At 42.2% G+C, this 22,815-nt stretch overlaps 1 protein-coding gene across 3 annotated transcripts; it reads right to left on the bottom strand.

Annotated features, from left to right (window-relative positions):
* Positions 1-4,142: 4,142 nt before the first annotated feature.
* On the bottom strand, positions 4,143-22,512 carry stx7l (syntaxin 7-like). Of its 3 annotated transcripts, XM_083642719.1 has the most exons (11): positions 22,438-22,512; positions 21,484-21,577; positions 21,287-21,356; positions 20,645-20,735; positions 19,810-19,947; positions 13,620-13,669; positions 12,218-12,308; positions 11,620-11,692; positions 10,449-10,531; positions 8,854-8,973; positions 4,143-5,994 (listed from the first exon to the last, which is right to left on the bottom strand). In XM_083642719.1, exons 2-10 carry the CDS (start codon positions 21,566-21,568, stop codon positions 8,893-8,895), a joined length of 762 nt encoding a protein of 253 aa, XP_083498845.1. In that variant the 5' UTR covers positions 21,569-21,577; positions 22,438-22,512; the 3' UTR covers positions 4,143-5,994; positions 8,854-8,892. The 3 variants fall into 3 exon arrangements, with proteins under 3 accessions (XP_083498845.1, XP_083498843.1, XP_083498844.1); XM_083642717.1 differs by lacking the exon at positions 8,854-8,973; XM_083642718.1 differs by lacking the exon at positions 8,854-8,973 and having other exon boundaries at positions 21,484-21,598; positions 22,438-22,490.
* Positions 22,513-22,815: the final 303 nt, after the last annotated feature.

The following is a 22,815-nucleotide window of genomic DNA, read 5'->3' as shown; positions in this document are numbered from 1 at the left end:
AAAGACCAGTTTTGGATATGGCAACCCCTGCATGCATTTCTTTTCATTGAATCGTAACTGAATTAAACCCAGTCCTGAGTAGAACATTCAAGTTGTTTGGATGGCAGTAGCCTAGAGGTCCAAGAAGTGGACCGTTTGAAAGGGGGAACATTTTGGGGAAAGTGAATTATTGTCCATAAATGACTGTCCAGGTGCCCTTGAGCAAGGCACTGAACTCCCAACTTCTGCAGTAAAGCTGCTCAGTGGCCGAGAGTAGAACAGATCTGTTCTTCACCATGGCTGCCGGAAATGATAGTGTGGTTTCTCTCTGTTCAAACAACCAAGTGAAGATCTAGAGCGCAAAGACTATTAGACTGCACAAGAGGGTGAGATCAAAGACTATTAGACTGCATAAGAGGGTGAGATCAAAGACTATTAGACTGCATAAGAGGGTGAGATCAAAGACTATTAGACTGCACAAGAGGGTGAGATCAAAGAGTTGGATGTAAAAATAGCGTTGTTATTAAAAGCAGTCCAGGACATTCCATGTTATTGGGCCCCTTGTGAAGATATGTGTAGATTGTTTTAAGAAGATCCGATCAGATTCTATGTTATCTCATTGCTTAGACTAGCTACAGACTGAAAATAAGGTTTTAAGACAGCCAGGAGGTCAGTAAGCTGGCAGAAGTTTGCTTGTGCACTTCAGGATGGAAAATGTTGGGAGTTGGACTGAAGTGTGGAAGTTACAGACTGCTGTCACAGGAGGAGGATTTGGCCATGATGTTCTGATTTCATCACTGGGACGGAACGAGTTGAACTGTAGGACATGTTGGGCTGCTCACCGAGGGTGGAAGTAGCAGGTAGGTGCAAAAAAAAAACTTTGAGCTGGGTTTTCCTTCCAGACAGAAATATTACAGACGTGGAGGTTGAGTCCATTTTAACCTGGGGAGAGAAATATGGAGACAGGGAGGGTGGATAGAGACTCTGGGATTATTATGGAGAAGGAAAAAAAATCCCCAAGCGACGGCGGTCATTTTGACCGTTTTGAAATTTAGATTTACTTTGTTGAATAAAAAACAAAACTGACTTTTCCTAAAAGTGTTTGTATTTTCATCTAAAATTGTTTTCATATATTGTTACACAACAGTCAAAGAAAATATAATTTTTACCTATTTCGGGCCATAAGCGGCCACATTGACAGCACGGATGAATGTATAATTAAACTTGTTAAAATGCACATTTAGGTGTTAATTCGTTTTTTTTTAAAGATATCCTAACATTAACTGAATTCATCGCTCAATTGGGTATTTCACATGACAGATTCTAGAGTTTGGAATCTAGCAGTCAAAATAACCACTTACGGCAGTTCTAGTAGGCTAATTATGGAATTCTCACACTTCCAGTGTTAAGGAGGTTGTTCGGTCTTTCAAAAGTCATTTTTCTTTGCGTGACTGACGCATACCTCATCTGAACAAATGCTGAACTGCAATGCAATCCATGTGTCATTAAAGCAGACAGTACTCTAGGCTGAGCCTGTGGGTGGAAGATGAGTTTTCCCTACACAAGCAACATGTGGGAGCAATGGGGGACTAATTGCCTCCAGGGAAAATGACAGATGACGACTGCTGCAAATCAAAGTGGCCATACAGTACGTTTGAGCCACACCCCCCGCTGACGGCATAGTGCTGGCAGGGGGCAGAGTTTGGACTCACTGGAGAGAGACTGGGGTGTAGAAGTATCAGTGTGCTGTGATGCACAGCAGGAGCCATTGACTTGACTGGAGAGATAGCTCATCAGGAACAAACACTGACGTTAGTTATTCTGGATACGTCATTAGCACAGGAGGTGGTGGGTTTTACACGCAGACTGGGGGTGGAAATAACGCGTTGCTATGAGTTTTCCTTTCCGCAAATATCAGGCTGCAATGAAAGAGCAACATTGAGGCTTTGTTAAATGTGACAATATGGGCAGTGTTGCTGTTCGGAATATGTAAATGTTGCAGAGACTGATTCTTGGCTATTTTCTTCCTTTTGCTCCAGGTTTTATTTGGGATAAAGAGGGACCCAATCTATACAGAGTGGGGACACAACCCTGTCATTAAAAAAAAGTGTGATTGAAATATAGTCAAATTGACTGTGAGACTGTTGAGTAATTCTAGCCTACCATCAGTATTCCATACAGGTGAATAAAGACTTACAGTATGTGCACAGTTGTAATTGTTCTCTCAGCTTGTTTCCTTAACCCCCTCACTTCCTTAACCGCTCATTACTCTCTCTACTCTCAAGTCAGTCTGTTAGATTACTCTCTCTACTCTCAAGTCAGTCTGTTAGTCTCTCTACTCTCAAGTCAGTCTGTTAGATTACTCTCTCTACTCTCAAGTCAGTCTGTTAGTCTCTCTACTCTCAAGTCAGTCTGTTAGATTACTCTCTCTACTCTCAAGTCAGTCTGTTAGATTACTCCCTCTACTCTCAAGTCAGTCTGTTAGTCTCTCTACTCTCAAGTCAGTCTGTTAGATTACTCTCTCTACTCTCAAGTCAGTCTGTTAGATTACTCCCTCTACTATCAAGTCAGTCTGTTAGATTAGTCTCTACTCTCAAGTCAGTCTGTTAGATTACTCTCTCTACTCTCAAGTCAGTCTGTTAGTCTCTCTACTCTCAAGTCAGTCTGTTAGATTACTCTCTCTACTCTCAAGGCAGTCTGTTAGATTACTCCCTCTACTCTCAAGTCAGTCTGTTAGATTATTGTCTCTACTCTCAAGTCAGTCTGTTAGTCTCTCTACTCTCAAGTCAGTCTGTTAGATTATTCTCTCTACTCTCAAGTCAGTCTGTTAGATTACTCTCTCTACTCTCAAGTCAGTCTGTTAGATTACTCTCTCTACTCTCAAGTCAGTCTGTTAGATTACTCTCTCTACTATCAAGTCAGTCTGTTAGATTAGTCTCTACTCTCAAGTCAGTCTGTTAGATTACTCTCTCTACTCAAGTCAGTCTGTTAGATTACTCTCTCTACTCTCAAGTCAGTCTGTTAGAATAGTCTCTCTACTCTCAAGTCAGTCTGTTAGATTACTCTCTCTACTCTCAAGTCAGTATGTTAGATTACTCTCTCTACTCTCAAGTCAGTATGTTAGATTACTCTCTCTACTCTCAAGTCAGTATGTTAGATTACTCCCTCTACTCTCAAGTCAGTCTATCTCTTCCACAACCCTCCAATGCTCCAGAGACAGTGAGTCTGTACTTCAGCCCGTTAAGATTTGACATGTTCCAAAGAAGGTCGATGGGGGGCTCACCTGGAAGAGAGCGCGTACTGTACCACAAAGGCTTAGTCCTTCGCACGGCCGACCCGGGTCCGAATCTGACCCGTGGCCCTCCCCTCTCTCTCTCCCCCCACAGTTCCTGTCTGCCTACTGTCCTAACAAGTATATATATCAAAAAGAAATAAGGGGGAAGAAAGTGTGATGTATTCGACCAATCACGACACATGTAAACAAAACCGAGGCAGGTGATTGGAGAAATTAGCAGAACATCAGCCAACTTCAGTGAACTCTGCGTTTGTTATGGTCTCTGGTCAGTCAACCACTCCCCGTGCTGACTGCTCCCATTCTCTGTCTCACCACAGCAAACTCAGCAGTTCTTAAATTGTTGCCAATTGTAAAATCTTGAAAAAAGGTAAATACGTATATCAGATTGCCCCATCACACTCCAGCCTAAGTAAGTAACAGCTTCACATGCCTGTCCATAGGGAGACTAGTGCTTTCAGAATAGGATTGATATGTTGATCAAACTCAGGTTAACCTGGACTTGCACCTAAATCAAGAAACATACTCCTGACATGTAAAGAGACGTGCCAGTCTGTTTTCTGTCTTCCCATTTGTTTTGTAGTTTGTATAAAACTATCACTCTCATCCTGTTTATGCAGTATAGGTGACTGTTAGGCTATGAAGAACCAGTGGACCATTATAAAAGAAAGACAATACTCAAACAAGCAGCATAGGATTTTTCTAAACGTGAATTAAATATATGATTTCATGCAGAACAATCTAGTCATGCACAAACTTTTGAGGCCTTTCTAACAATGAAAATTGCCAGAGGAAGCTGTTTTGGAACAGTAAATGCAAAACATATTTCAAGTGGTAAATATTTAAAAATCAGATAATTTGTCAACTCAGGTTCAGTTAATTAATCGGATTTATTCAGAACATGTTAGGCAGCACAAACTCTTAATAATACAAATATATACACATGGTCAGAATTTCTCACCTGGGTCAAATAGTAGTGGCAAATAATTCTTAGTGTTTTTCTTAAACCTACGTACTTGGACTCCCAGATGGTTCGCCGTACCAGGACAGTTCAGATGCTTTTCGACCTTGACTGAGTTGTATGTAATTAAGTATCTAAGTAGGCTAAAACAAACCATAAAACATAATTGCAAGTATTATTTAACCCCGGCCTGCACTATTTACATATTGTTCTTACATATTTGGTGTGTGGTCATCGGTGGTACTACATACAGCAGGTGATTTTGTTGGACAAGACAGCATACCACGCTGCTCTCCTGATTTACAGGTATGATTGGCTGATTACAGACACAGGAGTGTAATGTCCTGACCACAGATTTAGGATTGATATGAAGGCCACTCCTTGAATTATCATGAGATTATAAGACTATGCATTTGAATATAAATTCACTAATGATTATTTTTGATTCATTAAATATGTAGGATCACAGGTTGGCAGATAATAAAGGGGGTAGTATCCTCACACAGAGCACTGCATTAGAATAACCAGTTTGGCCATGTTGGCCAGTTCTAATTACATTCAATTCATGAAGTGTATTTTCTTCCCAATTCAACAGCTGAAAAATCGAAAGTGTGACAGGCTTTTCATTATGCAACCGGAGAAGAGATCATTACCAATGCAGCTGCAGCCTTATTACCTCTGCCAACAGAGTTGGCTGGGAGGTTATGTTTTCGCCCCCGTTTGTCTGTCTGTCTGTCTGTCTGTCTGTCTGTCTGTCTGTCTGTCTGTCTGTCTGTCTGTCTGCACTAGGATATCTCAAAAAGTTATGAACGGATTTGCACTAAAGTAAACTTGCCAGAAAAGCCGGTGATTGGCCAACTTAGATCCGATTAAATTTCCACGCCAACTGGCCAAAACGGGGCGTGGCAATGACCGTATCCAATCACAAAAAGCCACCCAACTTCCAAACAGATTCGCGTAACACCACGCGGAACTTTGTAGAAAGGTTGGCCATGGGCCAAGGATGAAGTGATTAACTTTCCACGCCCACTAGCCAAAAGGGGGCGACGCAATGGCAAAAGGCACTTAACTTCCAAACGGACACCAGGAAGGGTTGGCGGCGGAGGTATGCACTCTAGTGCCCTCTAGTTGAAATCTGAAGTTACTGATTTGAAAGTTAAACAATTCATTACAGCATAGAAATGTTGGCGGCATATTATGTAACCGTTCCCTCCATGACATCACCACCCGGTTCTTTATCACCCACCTCTGAGAATCAAGTGACGCATATTAGCCTTCGCATACTTTCCTTACATCCTCTAAAACCGGAATCATTTAAGCCCCGCCCCTATAAAATATTTCATTTCAACAATTGATTAAAAAAAACAAATTCATTAAAAGCTACCAGTGCTAGATCTCACGGTATGTGAAGGAGTGTATGGTACCTAGCATGTTAAGTGTTTAACAATGAGTTCACTGTTGCTCTCAGCTCACCTTATGACAGTCAAACTAATCTGCTTTTAACCCCTCGCTTCCCAAAAAAAGCAAATAAAAACAATCAATACAATCAGGTAAAAAAAGAGACTGTGACAACATACTCTGTGAATGAGACTGCAGAGGAGAGGAGGGGTAGTGTGGCCTTTGTCAGCTGAGTCGATGGGAGAGGAAGAGGAGGAAGACTTCATTATTTACCACTAGTAGCACCCCAGATGATGAGTCCTATAACAACAGCAGCTACAGCCAACACTATCACCAGGATGCAAATCTTCTTACGGGAGCTCCGCTGGGAGAGAGAAAAGAGAAAGAACAAAAAGTTTCCACCCGCCAAAAGCAGCCAAGTAATAAAGTACAAGGGACAACAATCGAAATGTTCCTGAAGCGATGATGGGTTTTTGGTCTCCTCTGCTGCCCCCAGTGTGTCTGTCTCTGATTGATGGCTTGATATACTTCGGGCGTCAGACCCCTCGCCGAAGGCGCCGAGGGGTGCGCCGCGGTCGGCGAGCCTGCCGGCAGCTCCTCGAAAATGTGACTCGACGCAGCTGACGCGAACAGCGCGAGTATAATATAATATAGATGGGGAGATAACAGGAGAGAGTGAAAGCTATTACCAAGTATATGCACTACATTCTCTCCTTGGGCTATAACTTCTAGTCATTGAAATCCTAGTGAAATCACACAATTGACTCATTTTGACTCCCCTGCGAGCCCTCGTTAAGCTGACGTTCGAGTATAGGACCAGCTGCCGCCGGCAAGGCTCCAAGTCGAGGCGGACGCAGAAGTATATTTCAGGCTCACGTATATATATGTATATTTCAAATTCTCCTTTAAAGGTCCCAATTCGTGCAGCTATAACCTCTTAAAAACGTGTGTCTCTGGTCCATAAAACATGATTCTGGATTAATTTGTTGAAAATATAGCAACCCCGTTTGTTCTGACGGAGTTGTCACTTCCTCATCTTGTTGCTTCCCAAGAATGGTCTGTTTCTATAATATATTCAGAACTAACAGTTCCCATTGGCCGCTGAGGGAGAGCCCGCCCCAGGCTCCCAGCGGCCAATCAGATTAGCGTCTGTGGACCAGCATGCTAGGTTGTGTCGTCAACTAACATTAGCAACAAGCTATCGTTGCTACGCTAAAGAGGACATCTCAAAATGCCTAGACTTACCGAATGCACCTCCGCAGTTGCTGGATCACGTACAGTTGGCGTCGCTCCAGCTAGAAGTGTTAATTTTGTGGCTATAGACAAAATGGTGCAGGTAGCTTGTGTGAGAGAGACGCGCGCAGTATGCTTGAGGACCATCGTGACGTCCCGATACCCCGTCTGGGGAACAGAGCGTTAGGGGGCGTGGCTTGAAGGAGACTGCAGGGGGAAGCTGGATAGGGACAAATCCAACTGTGGCAGTTCTGAGCTTGTGACCACTCATTATAGGGAGGGATGACAGCAGTATATATGCATTTACAAGTAAAAACAGCTTTTGCACGGAATGGGACCTTTAAGTGGCTACTCTAAGTGGCTCACAGTTTTGGCGCATCCTGGATCACCTTCCCACTCTGCTTTTTCTATGATCTCCTCTGTACCACCTTCTATTATATTTCACTCGAGACAAAGCTCAAAACCTTCAACTCCAACATTAAGAGCATATTGCTGTGTGGAGCAGAAACCTGGAAGACCACCACGAACACAACATCATCAGCGAGCTGCAGTCATTCACTCGTCTGGGGATCTACTGGCCAAACACAATCAACACCACCAACATGTGGGAACGCACACAAACAAGAAGCAATGGAAGAAGCAGCTGAAAAGGAGAAGGTGGAGATGATGGATCGGTCATACTCTAAGACGAAGCCAAACCGCAATAACCAAGCAAGCGCCGACATGGGACCCACAAGGCAAACGGGGGAGAGGAAGACCCGGAAATATTTGGAGGAGTTTAAGAAGAATGGACGGACATGGCAACGGCTGGAGAAGATGGCCCAAGAGCAAGTGTGGAAAGCGTTCATCAATGGCCTATGTTCTGCAAGGAATACAAAGGCCTAAGTAAGTAAGTACAGTAAGTACAGTAGTAAGTACCATCTTCTATGACCCAAGTTGACTAAGAGCTTTGTTATAATAAGGGAGTAGTTGCAGAAGGAGGGCAGGTCCTACACACACACAGCAACCTGGGAGGATCAGAGTGAAACCAGTCCGTCTGTCCTGTCTTTGCGTCTCCCTTTCCTCTCGTTGAGGAAGTAGCTCACTAAGCAACATTCCTACATGCTCACTTCATATTGTGGTTGACGGGCTCTTTCAATCTGCAGATTGGGAGCCAAGGAACTCAAACTCTGGAAGATTTCACAGAGTCTGATCATGATTATGTTATAGTATAATATAGTAAGTATAGATATATAGTAAGTATAAGGTCATATAAAGAAGACTGGACAACGGATGATAATTATAGTTTTAGCATTTAAGGAGATGCGTAAAAAAGAGGTGCTTATAGATGACAACTTTACTAATTATTTTGTTATCTTTTTCATTTTGCACAGTCCAAACTCACAGTTCTGTGAAAAACATCCATGTGACTTTTAGAGTTGAACCGTGAAGCAGATTCAGTATTCTTCAGATTAAAGGTTACATATTAAGTGAGCATATACAGTAGAAATGTTGCTAAAGGGGGTTTTCACACCTGAAGGTCCAAACCAAGGGTCACGGTAAATGTAGAAAGAGAAACGTTAAATCTGTACATTTCCCGAGAAATAGATTCCATGCCTTTCACACGGGAGAGCCGTGGTTAGTGTCGGACGTGTCCAGTATTATAAGCTTAACCCAAATCATAACCCCAAACGTAACCAAGTTGTTTTACGTGCCTAAACATAGCCAGGAAACGCGGCACCGTTTTTAACCAGGAAACAGTGTCATGCCTCGCAAGTCGTGGCCAGCTCGAGCTCAGCTCAGCTTACATTTTTACCCACATTCCCCGGTCTGCCTGGAGATGTCTAGATTTCCCGGAAAATGTACAGATTTACCGGTCGGTTGGGAAATGTATACATTATTATAAATTTCACGTTTTTCTACATTTACCGTGACATATACCTTTGTATCCGGTTAGTTTTGTTTCACATTGCAATTATGTGAGCACCCTAAAGAACTTAACTTGACATACCTACGTCCTGTCGGCGTCGCCTACGTGGGCTGCGTCTCCCTATACTTGACATTGATTGGTCTGTAGACGCGTGTGTGTCTGACGTCGTTGTGACGTCGTTGTGTCTGTTGTGTGCACCCCCTATCCAATGCAAACCAAACGTTAGCTACAGAGCTAAGTAGGCTTGCCAGATGCCCGGTTTTCTACCGGACTGTCCGGTTTTCAGATGCATTGTTCAGGCCCGGTCAGAAGACTCGACCGGACGGTTGAAATGTCAGATTAAAATCATTCTGTCAATAATAATCCACTAACTCTAACCCTGCTGATTTTTCCCTCATCATTGGTGGAGATTGTGGTGGGAAAATAAATGCAAAGTTCAATGTGGAATTCCAGGCCTTCTGTCAAGAGCATCGGCCCACGTCAACAGAACTGAAACATCAACATTGAACAGAGTCAATAATGAGTAGCAACCAATTAATAAACAATCAATCAATCAATTTTCACGAACTGTATCTGTTGTTCAACAAACTAAACCTCTTCTGATAGGCTGATGACTAGAGCAGTAGTAATCTGCTGTGTAAAGGCAAAGTTTTGAATGAGTTTTATCAGGCCTACGTTATGGAGAAGCGTGTGTCTGTCGTCTGTCTTGTTTGCAGCAGGATTTCCCCCTATGTTGTCAGTATAATACTCGTTTGTGTCTTTGTATCTGTTGTTTGCTTAGTCTATGCTGCAGAGGCCAGGAGGCAATACAATGTTTCACACTCGTTCTCCCGTCCTCAGGCTCTCATATCCTCTCTCTCTCATTTTCTTTGAAAAAACCTGCAAAGTGTCGTAATTTCCCCCCCCCAGTTGACATTTTATAATGTCTTCAGACCATATTTAAACTAAAAACGTGTCTCCTCTCGCCATGTGCTACCGCGGCTCACTTTTCCATTTCCTTCTGACGATAGCCTGCCGGAACTTCATGTACTTGGTCCAAAAGTCTGAACCATCCAAAAAATGTGTTCACACTGCAAACCAACCAAACCGTGATCCAGTTTGATCCGGACCGAGACCACCTCTTTTCAATCATCTGACCAAGATGGTTGGTCCAGAACATGGTCCGGGGGAGGTTTCACTCCTGACATTTTGGTTCTGATCCAAGATACAGTATATGTGAAAGCCCCCTAAGGCAGAGGTTCTCAAATGTTTTTCAGCCAAGGACCCCTTACAAGATAGAAAATATACCGGGGACCCCCTCATTCTGATTTGTGATTTTGGGCTAAGCTTAATTGTTTCCACCGTAACGTGCTTGACTTTTAATTTGATAGGTTTGTTATTAGAATGTAATCCATGAACCATTTTAGATTTAAAGCATAATAAAAAAAAATCTTTTTTTTTTTAACCTGAAAACTTTTCGCGGACCCCCTGGCAAAGTGCCACGGACCCCTGGGAGTCCGCGGACCCCCATTTGAGAACCACTGCCCTAAGGTACTTTTTCAACACTTCTGTTTATCCTCCTCTCCATCCTCTCATACTGTGTGTGTGTGTGTGTGTGTGTGTGTGTGTGTGTGTGTGTGTGTGTGTGTGTGTGTGTGTGTGTGTGTGTGTGTGTGTGTGTGTGTGTGTTTGTTTACCTGGTAGGCTGCAGCCTGTGCCAGCTGCTGCGTGGCGCCCTGGACGCTTGAGTCAGCATTCTCCACATTGGCTTCTATACTGTCTGCAGAACACACACACACACACACGCACACACACACACACACACACGTACATTAAAATATAGACAGGTGCGGTACAGTAGGTGGGCAGAAGGGGGATCATGCACTACTCGACAGCACACAGTCCCATCTGCCTGCTCATTAGATCAGTAGATAAACCGGATGAGTAAGTCGAGATACGATGATCACCTGTTTCACTTGAGCTGCCTAATGTCCCGCGCCATAATCACTGTGATATATTGAACATAATTATAACCTCATGATGTCACCTATTCTCAATTTAACCTAAAATAATATTAAATGAATAAATAAATTCAGGGGAGACTTCAAACATTTTGTCCAAAATTTGTTACTGGAGCACGCGGACCAAATTTAATCAAGACTTTCATTGCTGGACTAACGTTTCAATGGCAAGTGCATCTTCAAATTTTCTAATCTCTTTTGCTTTGTGGAAAACTTGCAGAAAGTAAAAGGAAGGAAAAAAAAAGGTTTTAGCTTCCTGGTGACTTTATCGTGTACCAGGAGCCTACCAGAGATTGTGTTTCTCTCCATAACTCATATCCCATTGGTTCACACTTCACATTAAGGAAGCAAAACACTCATCAAAATGCGGTTTCAATGTAACTTTAACAACTTAAGGAGTTACAGTCATTATAAAATCAATAATTCCTCATGAATATGCAAAGTTATGCAACAAGGTGCTCAGAAATCTACCGTAATCAGATCATACTCTATAGGGTGTATAGTGGTGTAAGTGTGAAGTTTCTATCATGTATTGCTTTTGACATGTTCACAAGAATGTGCCTACACACAGACAGACATGCATGTACCATGGTGGCAGAACATAGAAAAATTCAGATTGACTTTATACCAGAAATATACTTTCACACATTCTGTAAATCATATCACAACTCCTCAAAATCATCTTGCAACCATGCGGGCGATCCTGGTCACCAGACTGAGAACCACTGCTACTGACACGCAAGACAGGAGCTGTGTAGATACTGAGTAGGTAGAGGTTTCTATTCTAAACAGGTACATTAAGAGGGGAATAGATAGGTAATGTCTGTGGAATGTCTGTGCTGCTCACCTATCATGTCTCCCTGCTCATGGACCATCATCCCCAGGTCCTTGAAGATGTCATTGATATCTGTGATGTCCGACTGAACAGAAGACAAAGCAAAACGCGTGGCTCATGCATAAGGGGTCCTTGGTGATGTCATTCCCATCTGTGATATCAAGTGTCGGGCTGCAGCTATTAGCTAACGATTATTTTCATTATTAATTGATTTGTTGACCACCCCCCCCCCCCCCCCAGTAATCGATCAATCTATAACATGTACCAGATCCCAAAGTGATGTCTTAAAATTGCTTACTTCGTCTGACCAGCAGCCAAAAGTAATTGTAAAAGTAAAAAAGTAAAAGTATTAATTTTCGAATTATATGAAACTGAAAAAAAAAACAAGCAAATCTTTGCAGTAACCAGAAAATGTTTGAAATTTTTAGTTGATAAACGACTAAAGCGCTTCATTCATGGGTTATCAAAATTACGTTTTGTCGATCGGCTCGTCGCTTAGTCGCTCCTGCGTTAGTGAAGAGCGAACACAAAAACACAAAGCTGATGATTCGTGTGCGGCTAGCTGTTAGCGGCCATGCCGATTGTGACGTGGGATTTGTATCTGTAGTACCTCCAGCTGCCTGATGGACGACTCTCTCTCCTGGATCAGCCTCAGGTCCTCTTCGGTGATGGCCTCGGCCTGGGCCTGCGCCTGGGCATCACTGCAGTAGCAGACATACAGGACATTTCAATAAATCCTACAACAAAATGCTAAGGAGACAGCGGTGTGGGAGATAGCTTCACCCTGAGCGTGTGCACTTCAGGGTCACTGGAATAACACATAGGGATGGAAATACACTCATTAAGGCAACGGAGCATGGAAATAATGGAGATCTTCTGCGGTGAAGGTTTCAGTTTGGGTCTGCATCTGTAAGCCACTGGAGGGCAATGCAAATAGGATAACAAGAGGCATACAGTTGCCTCTCACAAAAGAGGAGTTTCACCTTCTCTCCTGTCAGTAACAAAACTTAAAAAGTGTCATCTCAAAAGTTTTCATGTTTTCATTAGCTGGAAAATCACCACATGGTAGCTCACCATGGATGGGTTTACTATGGGCAGCTGAAGGACAGTACAACAATAGCCTAATGTGTAATATCAAGAAATACAAGCCATTGGAGCCAATGTGTTACACCAGGTGTGTCAGACTCATATTAGGTAGAGGGCTGGATTTGTTCAACTGAGACCTCATGGGGGCCGGATTTTTTTTTTTACTCAAATCAATTCGACTCATTTACCCATTTACTTCACAAAAGAAATACTGCTCTTTCCATTTCTCTTGAAACTGCCTGCATTCCGTGTCAACCTTTCTCTTTTTCGACAGCATCTTGTTGATTCCTTTGTTTTTTGGTAGGTAGCCGAATGCGCGATTCAATTCCAGCGTGGCATCATGGCGGCTTTGTTTACACCTGATGACCTACTGACATACTTCCTTGTAGTGCAGGTTAATTAACTTATGAATGAACTCTTAGCTTGCTTATTAGCCACACGTAGTTCATGATAATGGGGTGCGAATTTAATAATAATAATAATTTCCCCCAATTTTTTTTTTTTTTTTTTTTTTTTTTTTTAATATTCCAAAACATCTCGCGGGCCGGATGAAACCTGCCCGCGCCCGGATCCGGCCCGCGGGCCGTATCTCTGACATCCCTGTGTTACACTGTTTCCTTGCAGGTATTATCTCAATAATAGTATCCTTTTACAAAGGTTGACAGTTTTCTCCTTTAATTCAAACATACCCCAATCAAACAAACCAAAGTACAATATCACTACCGTAGTTATAATTATCATCGGAAGATCAACTGTGGGGGAAAATGGTGCTCCTAAACCCTGGCTATCCCGGATGAATATACTGTAGAGTACATTATAATACAATAGAAATTATATATATTATGTATTTTTGTTATAATAATGACTGCACTACTACTACAGCTACTACTACTACTGATAATAATAAACAGAAATAGTTGGCCAACCTTTGTAGAGAGGGTGCTGCATATCCAAAGCTGTCCTCAGGCTGGCCTCCCTGTTGAAGACAATGGCAATTTAGGGGTCTGAGTAAAGGTATTTGTTATAGTAATAATACTATAGCACTATATTCACTATATAGTAATAACACCCATAGCTATAACACGCACACACTCAATATAATTTGATTCAAGAACGAATTAGTATCGGCAGAACAGTTTGACATCCACAAACAAATGAAACTCATTCATGCATGTTGGCATTTCAGATTTTTTTTTTTTTTTTTTTTTTGCTGCATAGAAAATTTGATGTGCAAGATATCGAAAACTGGATGTGCAAGATATGGGGCACACTTACTCCTTGCATGACATACAGTCATGAGGTGAATTCAGGTAAAACCCATGAACTCTTATCGAGAGCCAAAGTGGAACGTCACTTCCTGCTTCAGCACTGTACCAGAGATTTTCATCCGCCATTAATTTTCCCATAGACATTTCATAAAATGCTTATAAAAATAGTTTAAACTTGTTCAAACCAAACGGTCCAGATATATTTAGAAACAGGAGAGATCGCATAACATTTCACTCGGACCAAAACGTAAAAGATTTGGGTTTAAAGAAAATATTTTAACAATGTTTTTTTGTTAGTTTTTTGACCGAGTGAAATGTTCTATGGTCTCTCCCAAAAACTAAATATAGCTGAACCGTTTGGTTTGACCAAGTAAAACTATTTTTATAAGCATTTTACGAAATGTCTATGGGAAAATAAATTGCGGAAGAAAATCTCTGGTACAGTGCTGAAGCAGGAAGAGACGTTCACTTTGCCTCTCTATTGATTTGCCTTATTAAATCTATACAAATAACATATGAGGAGAGAGAAGCACATAAGGTAGAGCACTTTAAACCTTTGAGACAATTGAGATGTTGATTGTGCAAATGCGGCTGCAACAAAGTATGATGACGTTTCTAATATTGTGTACGTAATATCATATGCAGTGTGTGTTCCTGACCAAGTATTCAAAGCAGTAAGGAACTGTTCCTGCTTCTCAGCGTGACTAGCGCAGATACAGGTAGTTCTCAGGGAGATAAGATAACAGAGTTGCCAAGCAGCCACTGCTGAGGGAAACACTAATCTAAAGTTTCTGAACAGTCGCAAAGGGACTGTGACACACAGTGCTGCTGTGAGAAGAATGTGTGGGAAACCTTTGTAAAGTTTCAGCAATTCCAATAAAGAAATAACAAAATACTTCACTTATTTTAGGTTACTTAGATCTGCTTGTTTAAAAGGGAGAAACCAACAACAAAAACAGTCACAACTGCACCTCTCCCTGATCATAGAAATGGATGAGAGGGGGGGGGGGGGGGGGGTGTCATTATGCAGATCGTTTTTTTTTCCTATAGCAGCTGGTATAGGCTATAGCAGTATTATATGTTGCCTCCCCCCTCCTTATATCAGCTTTTATAGCAGTATTATAGGTATAACAGTTTCCATTGTATGGATTTCATCCATCAAAGTCCTGGTTAAAACTTTTATTGTTTCCAAAAGACCTGCATTTGCTTGGGCAAACCATCAGCTGCATCTGGAAACCTGACCCAACTGAGAAATAACTTTATCCCTTTCCGTTTGAGTCTCGGTAGTTCAAGGTTCAATCAAAGCAACTACTAACGTTTCACTTCCAGAACCATTGTTCTGGGGGAATGAATGACCAACCAAGCCTTTCTTGCTTCCTCCGATTTCTCTCTCATCCCTTTTCTCTGTGTGGGGTTTTTTTACATTACAGATGATGTGTTGTGTCTGTCTCATACATTACAGATGACGTGTTGTGTCTGTCTCCTACATTACAGATGACGTGTTGTGTCTGTCTCATACATTACAGATGTGTTGTGTCTGTCTCATACATTACAGATGTGTTGTGTCTGTCTCATACATTACAGATGTGTTGTGTCTGTCTCATACATTACAGATGACGTGTTGTGTCTGTCTCCTACATTACAGATGTGTTGTGTCTGTCTCATACATTACAGATGACGTGTTGGGTCTGTCTCATACATTACAGATGTGTTGTGTCTGTCTCATACATTACAGATGACGTGTTGTGTCTGTCTCATACATTACAGATGTGTTGTGTCTGTCTCCTACATTACAGATGACGTGTTGTGTCTGTCTCCTACATTACAGATGTGTTGTGTCTGTCTCCTACATTACAGATGTGTTGTGTCTGTCTCATACATTACAGATGACGTGTTGTGTCTGTCTCCTACATTACAGATGTGTTGTGTCTGTCTCATACATTACAGATGACGTGTTGGGTCTGTCTCATACATTACAGATGACGTGTTGTGTCTGTCTCATACATTACAGATGTGTTGTGTCTGTCTCATACATTACAGATGTGTTGTGTCTGTCTCATACATTACAGATGTGTTGCATCTGTCTCATACATTACAGATGTGTTGTGTCTGTCTCATACATTACAGATGTGTTGTGTCTGTCTCCTACATTACAGATGTGTTGTGTCTGTCTCATACATTACAGATGACGTGTTGTGTCTGTCTCCTACATTACAGATGTGTTGTGTCTGTCTCATACATTACAGATGACGTGTTGTGTCTGTCTCATACGTTACAGATGTGTTGTGTCTGTCTCATACATTACAGATGATGTGTTGTGTCTGTCTCCTACATTACAGATGTGTTGTGTCTGTCTCCTACATTACAGATGATGTGTTGTGTCTGTCTCATACATTACAGATGATGTGTTGTGTCTGTCTGATACATTACAGATGACATGTTGTGTCTGTCTCCTACATTACAGATGTGTTGTGTCTGTCTCATACATTACAGATGACGTGTTGTGTCTGTCTCATACATTACAGATGACATGTTGTGTCTGTCTCATACGTTACAGATGTGTTGTGTCTGTCTCCTACATTACAGATGACGTGTTGTGTCTATCTCATACATTACAGATGACATGTTGTGTCTGTCTCATACATTACAGATGTGTTGCGTCTGTCTCATACATTACAGATGACGTGTTGCGTCTGTCTCATACATTACAGATGACGTGTTGTGTCTGTCTCATACATTACAGATGTGTTGCGTCTGTCTCATACATTACAGATGACGTGTTGTGTCTGTCTCATACATTACAGATGATGTGTTGTGTCTGTCTCCTACATTACAGATGATGTGTTGTGTCTGTCTCCTACATTACAGATGTGTTGTGTCTGTCTCATACATTACAGATGTGTTGTGTCTGTCTCATACATTACAGATGTGTTGTGTCTGTCTCATACATTACAGATGACGTGTTGTGTCTGTCTCCTACATTACAGATGTGTTGTGTCTGTCTCATACATTACAGATGATGTGTTGTGTCTGTCTCCTACATTACAGATGTGTTGTGTCTGTCTCATACATTACAGATGATGTGTTGTGTCTGTCTCCTACATTACAGATGTGTTGTGTCTGTCTCATACATTACAGATGTGTTGTGTCTGTCTCATACATTACAGATGATGTGTTGTGTCTGTCTCATACATTACAGATGATGTGTTGTGTCTGTCTCCTACATTACAGATGTGTTGTGTCTGTCTCATACATTACAGATGACGTGTTGTGTCTGTCTCATACATTACAGATGATGTGTTGTGTCTGTCTCATACATTACAGATGTGTTGTGTCTGTCTCATACATTACAGATGACGTGTTGTGTCTGTCTCATACATTACAGATGATGTGTTGTGTCTGTCTCATACATTACAGATGTGTTGTGTCTGTCTCATACATTACAGATGATGTGTTGTGTCTGTCTCATACATTACAGATGTGTTGTGTCTGTCTCATACATTACAGATGACATGTTGTGTCTGTCTCCTACATTACAGGTGACGTGTTGTGTCTGTCTCATACATTACAGTTGACGTGTTGTGTCTGTCTCATACATTACAGATGACGTGTTGTGTCTGTCTCCTACATTACAGATGTGTTGTGTCTGTCTCATACATTACAGATGTGTTGTGTCTGTCTCATACATTACAGATGTGTTGTGTCTGTCTCATACATTACAGATGATGTGTTGGGTCTGTCTCATACATTACAGATGATGTGTTGGGTCTGTCTCATACGTTACAGATGTGTTGTGTCTGTCTCATACATTACAGATGACGTGTTGGGTCTGTCTCATACATTACAGATGATGTGTTGTGTCTGTCTCATACGTTACAGATGTGTTGTGTCTGTCTCATACATTACAGATGTGTTGTGTCTGTCTCATACATTACAGATGACGTGTTGTGTCTGTCTCATACATTACAGATGTGTTGTGTCTGTCTCATACATTACAGATGATGTGTTGGGTCTGTCTCATACATTACAGATGACGTGTTGTGTCTGTCTCATACATTACAGATGACGTGTTGTGTCTGTCTCCTACATTACAGATGTGTTGTGTCTGTCTCATACATTACAGATGATGTGTTGTGTCTGTCTCATACATTACAGATGTGTTGTGTCTGTCTCATACATTACAGATGATGTGTTGGGTCTGTCTCATACATTACAGATGATGTGTTGTGTCTGTCTCATACGTTACAGATGTGTTGTGTCTGTCTCATACATTACAGATGTGTTGTGTCTGTCTCATACATTACAGATGATGTGTTGTGTCTGTCTCATACATTACAGATGACGTGTTGTGTCTGTCTCATACATTACAGATGTGTTGTGTCTGTCTCATACATTACAGATGATGTGTTGTGTCTGTCTCATACGTTACAGATGTGTTGTGTCTGTCTCATACATTACAGATGACGTGTTGTGTCTGTCTCATACATTACAGATGACGTGTTGTGTCTGTCTCATACATTACAGATGACGTGTTGTGTCTGTCTCATACATTACAGATGACGTGTTGTGTCTGTCTCCTACATTACAGATGACGTGTTGTGTCTGTCTCCTACATTACAGATGTGTTGTGTCTGTCTCATACATTACAGATGATGTGTTGTGTCTGTCTCCTACATTACAGATGACGTGTTGTGTCTGTCTCCTACATTACAGATGTGTTGTGTCTGTCTCATACATTACAGATGACGTGTTGTGTCTGTCTCATACATTACAGATGTGTTGTGTCTGTCTCATACATTACAGATGACGTGTTGTGTCTGTCTCATACATTACAGATGATGTGTTGTGTCTGTCTCATACATTACAGATGTGTTGTGTCTGTCTCATACATTACAGATGTGTTGTGTCTGTCTCATACATTACAGATGACGTGTTGTGTCTGTCTCATACATTACAGATGACGTGTTGTGTCTGTCTCATACATTACAGATGTGTTGTGTCTGTCTCATACGTTACAGATGTGTTGTGTCTGTCTCATACATTACAGATGACGTGTTGTGTCTGTCTCATACATTACAGATGACGTGTTGTGTCTGTCTCGTACATTACAGATGACGTGTTGTGTCTGTCTCATACACTTTAATGACACCGCCCATATCCAGCATGGTTTCAGCTGTGTTTGTGCGACCAACCCCACCGAAAATGGCTCATGGTGTTTTGCGTTACCAATCGGTTTTGGCAACCGGCACATAAAAGCATGAATTGGAATTCTCCATTCTCCTATTTGGGCTGAAAATCTGCATATTCCGATCGCTGGCCAATCGATCGGTGCACGCCTAGTTAATAAAGCACAGCGGTAGATAATGATGCTTCAGCACAGGGTGGTAAATGCGTTGCTTGCTTTTCCCCGCGGCGCGCCAGACAGCAATGGCCGCCGCACGTGGCTCTTACACTAGACATCACGATGTTATGGTGTAAGATGGTGGGGGCTGAGAACATCGGCTGTGTCGGACATCGTCGATGTCATCGCCACAACTCTAGTTGGGACTTGTGATAATGCACTTGAAATCAGTTGAACTTGAACTTATTGCTGTGGAATGGGATAGTTGAGGCGTCTCCACAACTTGCTTTGAGTCAGGCTGTGGCCAAAACAAGTATATTGGGTCCATTAGAAGGCATCAAGGCAATGCATGACAGAGCAGAAACTCTACCATGAAGTCCAAAGAACTTTGATTTACTGCATCGTACCACATCGTATTCAAATCGATAAGATAAGATAAGAGATATCATTCCATCCCTACTCACTGGTGACCTTTTTGACTTGATTGGCTCCTGATTGGTTACTCACCGACACCCTGGAGCTGGCTCTGACTCGGGCCACAAACTCTCTGGCTTTGTCGGCCACCTGGCGCTGGGTCTTCTGGAAGCTGTTCAGAGCGCTGGAGAAGTCATTCACCAGACGCTCCTTCTGCAGCTTCCGCTGCCGCTAAAAGACACAGAATACAACATTGAGAGTTGCCTCTCCAGTTAGGGTTATAGGTCTTCTTTGGTTATATAGTGTGGTCTCTGGTACCTAATGATTTGATTGATTGGTTTTGTTTTTTATTTTTGTGTCATGCACCTTACAGTGCCCAGCCCACATGGGCTTACAAGACACACAAAATACAACATAAACCGGCGCTATAGCGCTATAATCGGTATTAACAAGTGCAGGGAGGGGATTATGTAAATTGACGCTGCCTGATGGTTTGTTTTCACATAACCATCTGGGAACAAGTCACTCGCCGCTTGGGGGAAAATCGTTTATAAGAGGCAGACGCTTTAAAAAAAAACCTGACAGGTGATTGGATGAACCATCTGTCTATCACGTCTATCACAGGCTGGCTTCTCGCTGTCGTCACACCAAAGCCCGCCCGTAGCTGCCTCTGGACGCTGATTGGTGCGAACCGCGGGTGGTTCAGATTCAAACCAATAGATTGGAGCGTGACAAGATGGATTTGTCATGTGATCGTGATCTCACTCGAATTCAGCTGCCTTGCAAGGTTAGGGATTATGTTGATTGATCAACCAGTTTTTCCTAATAGGAACGACAGCTACGGTCGTTATGGAGGAGTTTAGTACCTGGTCAGGTCGTTATGGAGGAGTTTAGTACCTGGTCAGGTCGTTATGGAGGAGTTTAGTACCTGGTCAGGTCCAACAGGCAGGGAGCTGAACACCTTTATCAGTCGGTCCGTCTCCTTGGCCAGCTGGTTGCACTGTTGTTGTTTCTGTTGCCTGGTATCCAAAGACAAAATGATATCACCCAACAATACGGGCTGAATCCTTTCTATCCTTTTATTGTAAAAAAAAAATATACGGTATATATATATATATATATATACAGTATATAAACCATTTGACCAAACCCTATAAAACTCAGATACTGGATCATTGCTGGAGTAAGAGTTTTATAGTCTGTCTCAACACTTGGGAGTAAATAGTTAGATACCAGTACATGCTGCCCGGCCCGCATAATGCTGGGTGGGGAAAAGAACAGCAGCCATGATTGACTTGTAAGTTGGTCTATAGCAGCCACTCCAACTCACCACCATGTGGAGGTTCTTTTCTCTTTTGAGAAGCCCCTATCGTAAACGGGCTCTGTTTATAATTTAATCTGGCACATGCCACGTTTCATTCAATATAACATTTTTCAACTTGTCCTGCAAAAAGTAATGAAAGTGGTTGGTGGATTTTTTTTTGGATCAACCAGGTGCTTTGACTGGTGAACAACAAAACTACCCCTCACCCACCTACACGCCCCGGCCCACCTGCCCCCTGTAACTCACAGCGTCTGTCGTAGCTGGCTGCTGTCTTGCTCTGTTCCCAGCTGGGACACTCCTCTCTGCAGCTCAGAGGCTGGAGCGGAGGGAGAGAGAGATGGCACACATTTATACTGCGATCTGCCTCGCAAAACCAAAGTGTCCACGTGGATTTTGTTTGTGTTGTGGAGCTAATGTGTTCCATGATGTACTGTATGTCTTACTCAGCTGCGTCAGCTTGTGGATATTGGAGCTGATGTTCTGAGCCAGAGCGCTGGGCTCATCAGTATACCCAGGCTGGTAGGTCATGGTGGAGAGCTATAAAAGCACACAAATACACTGTCTGATCGTTAGTTAATTAATGAGTCAGTCAGTCAGTCAGTCAGTCAGTCAGGACCATCGGGTTCTGGTACAGTTTGTTTGAGACAGCACATGTCTGCCAGCAGGAAACTGAGCAGACAGGAGTATCTCAAGACACAGACTCACTCACTGTAATCTGCTCTAGATAAGAACACATACACCAACCAGATACAAACACAAACAATCGATCAATCAAGCCACTGGACTTCCTGGGTTGGTGGTAGGATGACTGAACTGAAGTGCAGACCGTCCAGACAGCCATACGCAAATCTGCTACAGAAGATTACAAACTGAGGCTATCCGACCCATATGTGTTATTTGACTGCGGACGGGTTCAATTCTGTTGATTCTATGGTCAATAAACATGTTGTTGACAAATCATGCTTTCCCTATTAGTAAACACACAAATATGATACAAGCTTTTCTGTCACACGAGTCACGAGCGTGAGAAAGGCGGAAATCACGTTCGCTTTACTTTCTAACGTTAAGGGGAATGCTTAGAGGTCACCATTCACTTATTATATAACTTCTGCTATTTGAATATTCAACTAACACGGTGTTTAGATATGGGGTTTCTTTATTCCACTATTAACTCGAGTATGCCGCAGGTGCTACACGTCACACAGCTAGCTAAATTAACGTTAACGTTATAATCAAAGTCGTAGCGTTAGCACATTTTCTAAATCTCTCTCTCTCTCTCTGTTTCTTGGGGGAGAACGTATTTTTGCTCATTCTTCCTCCCCGAGGCTCATACTCGATCAGAATGGTTATTAATCTTGAGTAAATGTTCGGTTCGGCGCTGGGAAAGTTTGGTTTACCTTCCTTGTGACTTGCAGCAGACAGCAGCAGCGAGGCGTTTCCTGGTTCCCTCTCGCTCCTCAGTCACATGACGTCTTCTTGGCTCAAAGCAAAGGCATTGTGGGCAGTATCTTGTATCAGATCAACAAACAGAGAAGTGCAATTATTTGCACGGGATTAGTCATTCGTGGATAATGCCAGTTGCAGTCGAGGTTTTTATATGAGGATTATGATTATTATTTTTTTATAACTGATGATGATGATGATGATGATAGTAGTAGTTGTAGTAGTAGTAGTAGTCATAGTAGTAGTAGTAGTAGCAGTAGTTGCTAATAGGTAGTAGCCTAGTAGTAGGCTAGTAGTAGTAATAGTGTTAACTCAGATTCTTGATCAGGTTC

This window comes from Poromitra crassiceps, assembly GCF_964638095.1.
Source record: "Poromitra crassiceps genome assembly, chromosome: 9".
In the NCBI taxonomy this organism is placed as follows: Eukaryota; Metazoa; Chordata; class Actinopteri; order Beryciformes; family Melamphaidae; genus Poromitra; species Poromitra crassiceps.
This window is presented reverse-complemented; position numbering and strand designations above follow the sequence as displayed.

What these genes read in the sequence shown, in the direction of transcription:
- stx7l (XM_083642717.1), bottom strand. Translation starts at nt 21,568, where the DNA reads ATGACCTACCAGCCTGGGTATACTGATGAGCCCAGCGCTCTGGCTCAG. An exon ending in GAGCCAGCTCCAGGGTGTCG is followed by an intron (nt 13,670 to 19,809) that starts GTGAGTAACCAA and finishes TGTCTTCAACAG; the next exon opens with GGAGGCCAGCCTGAGGACAG. An exon ending in CACAGGCTGCAGCCTACCAG is followed by an intron (nt 5,995 to 10,448) that starts GTAAACAAACAC and finishes TCTCTCTCCCAG; the next exon opens with CGGAGCTCCCGTAAGAAGAT.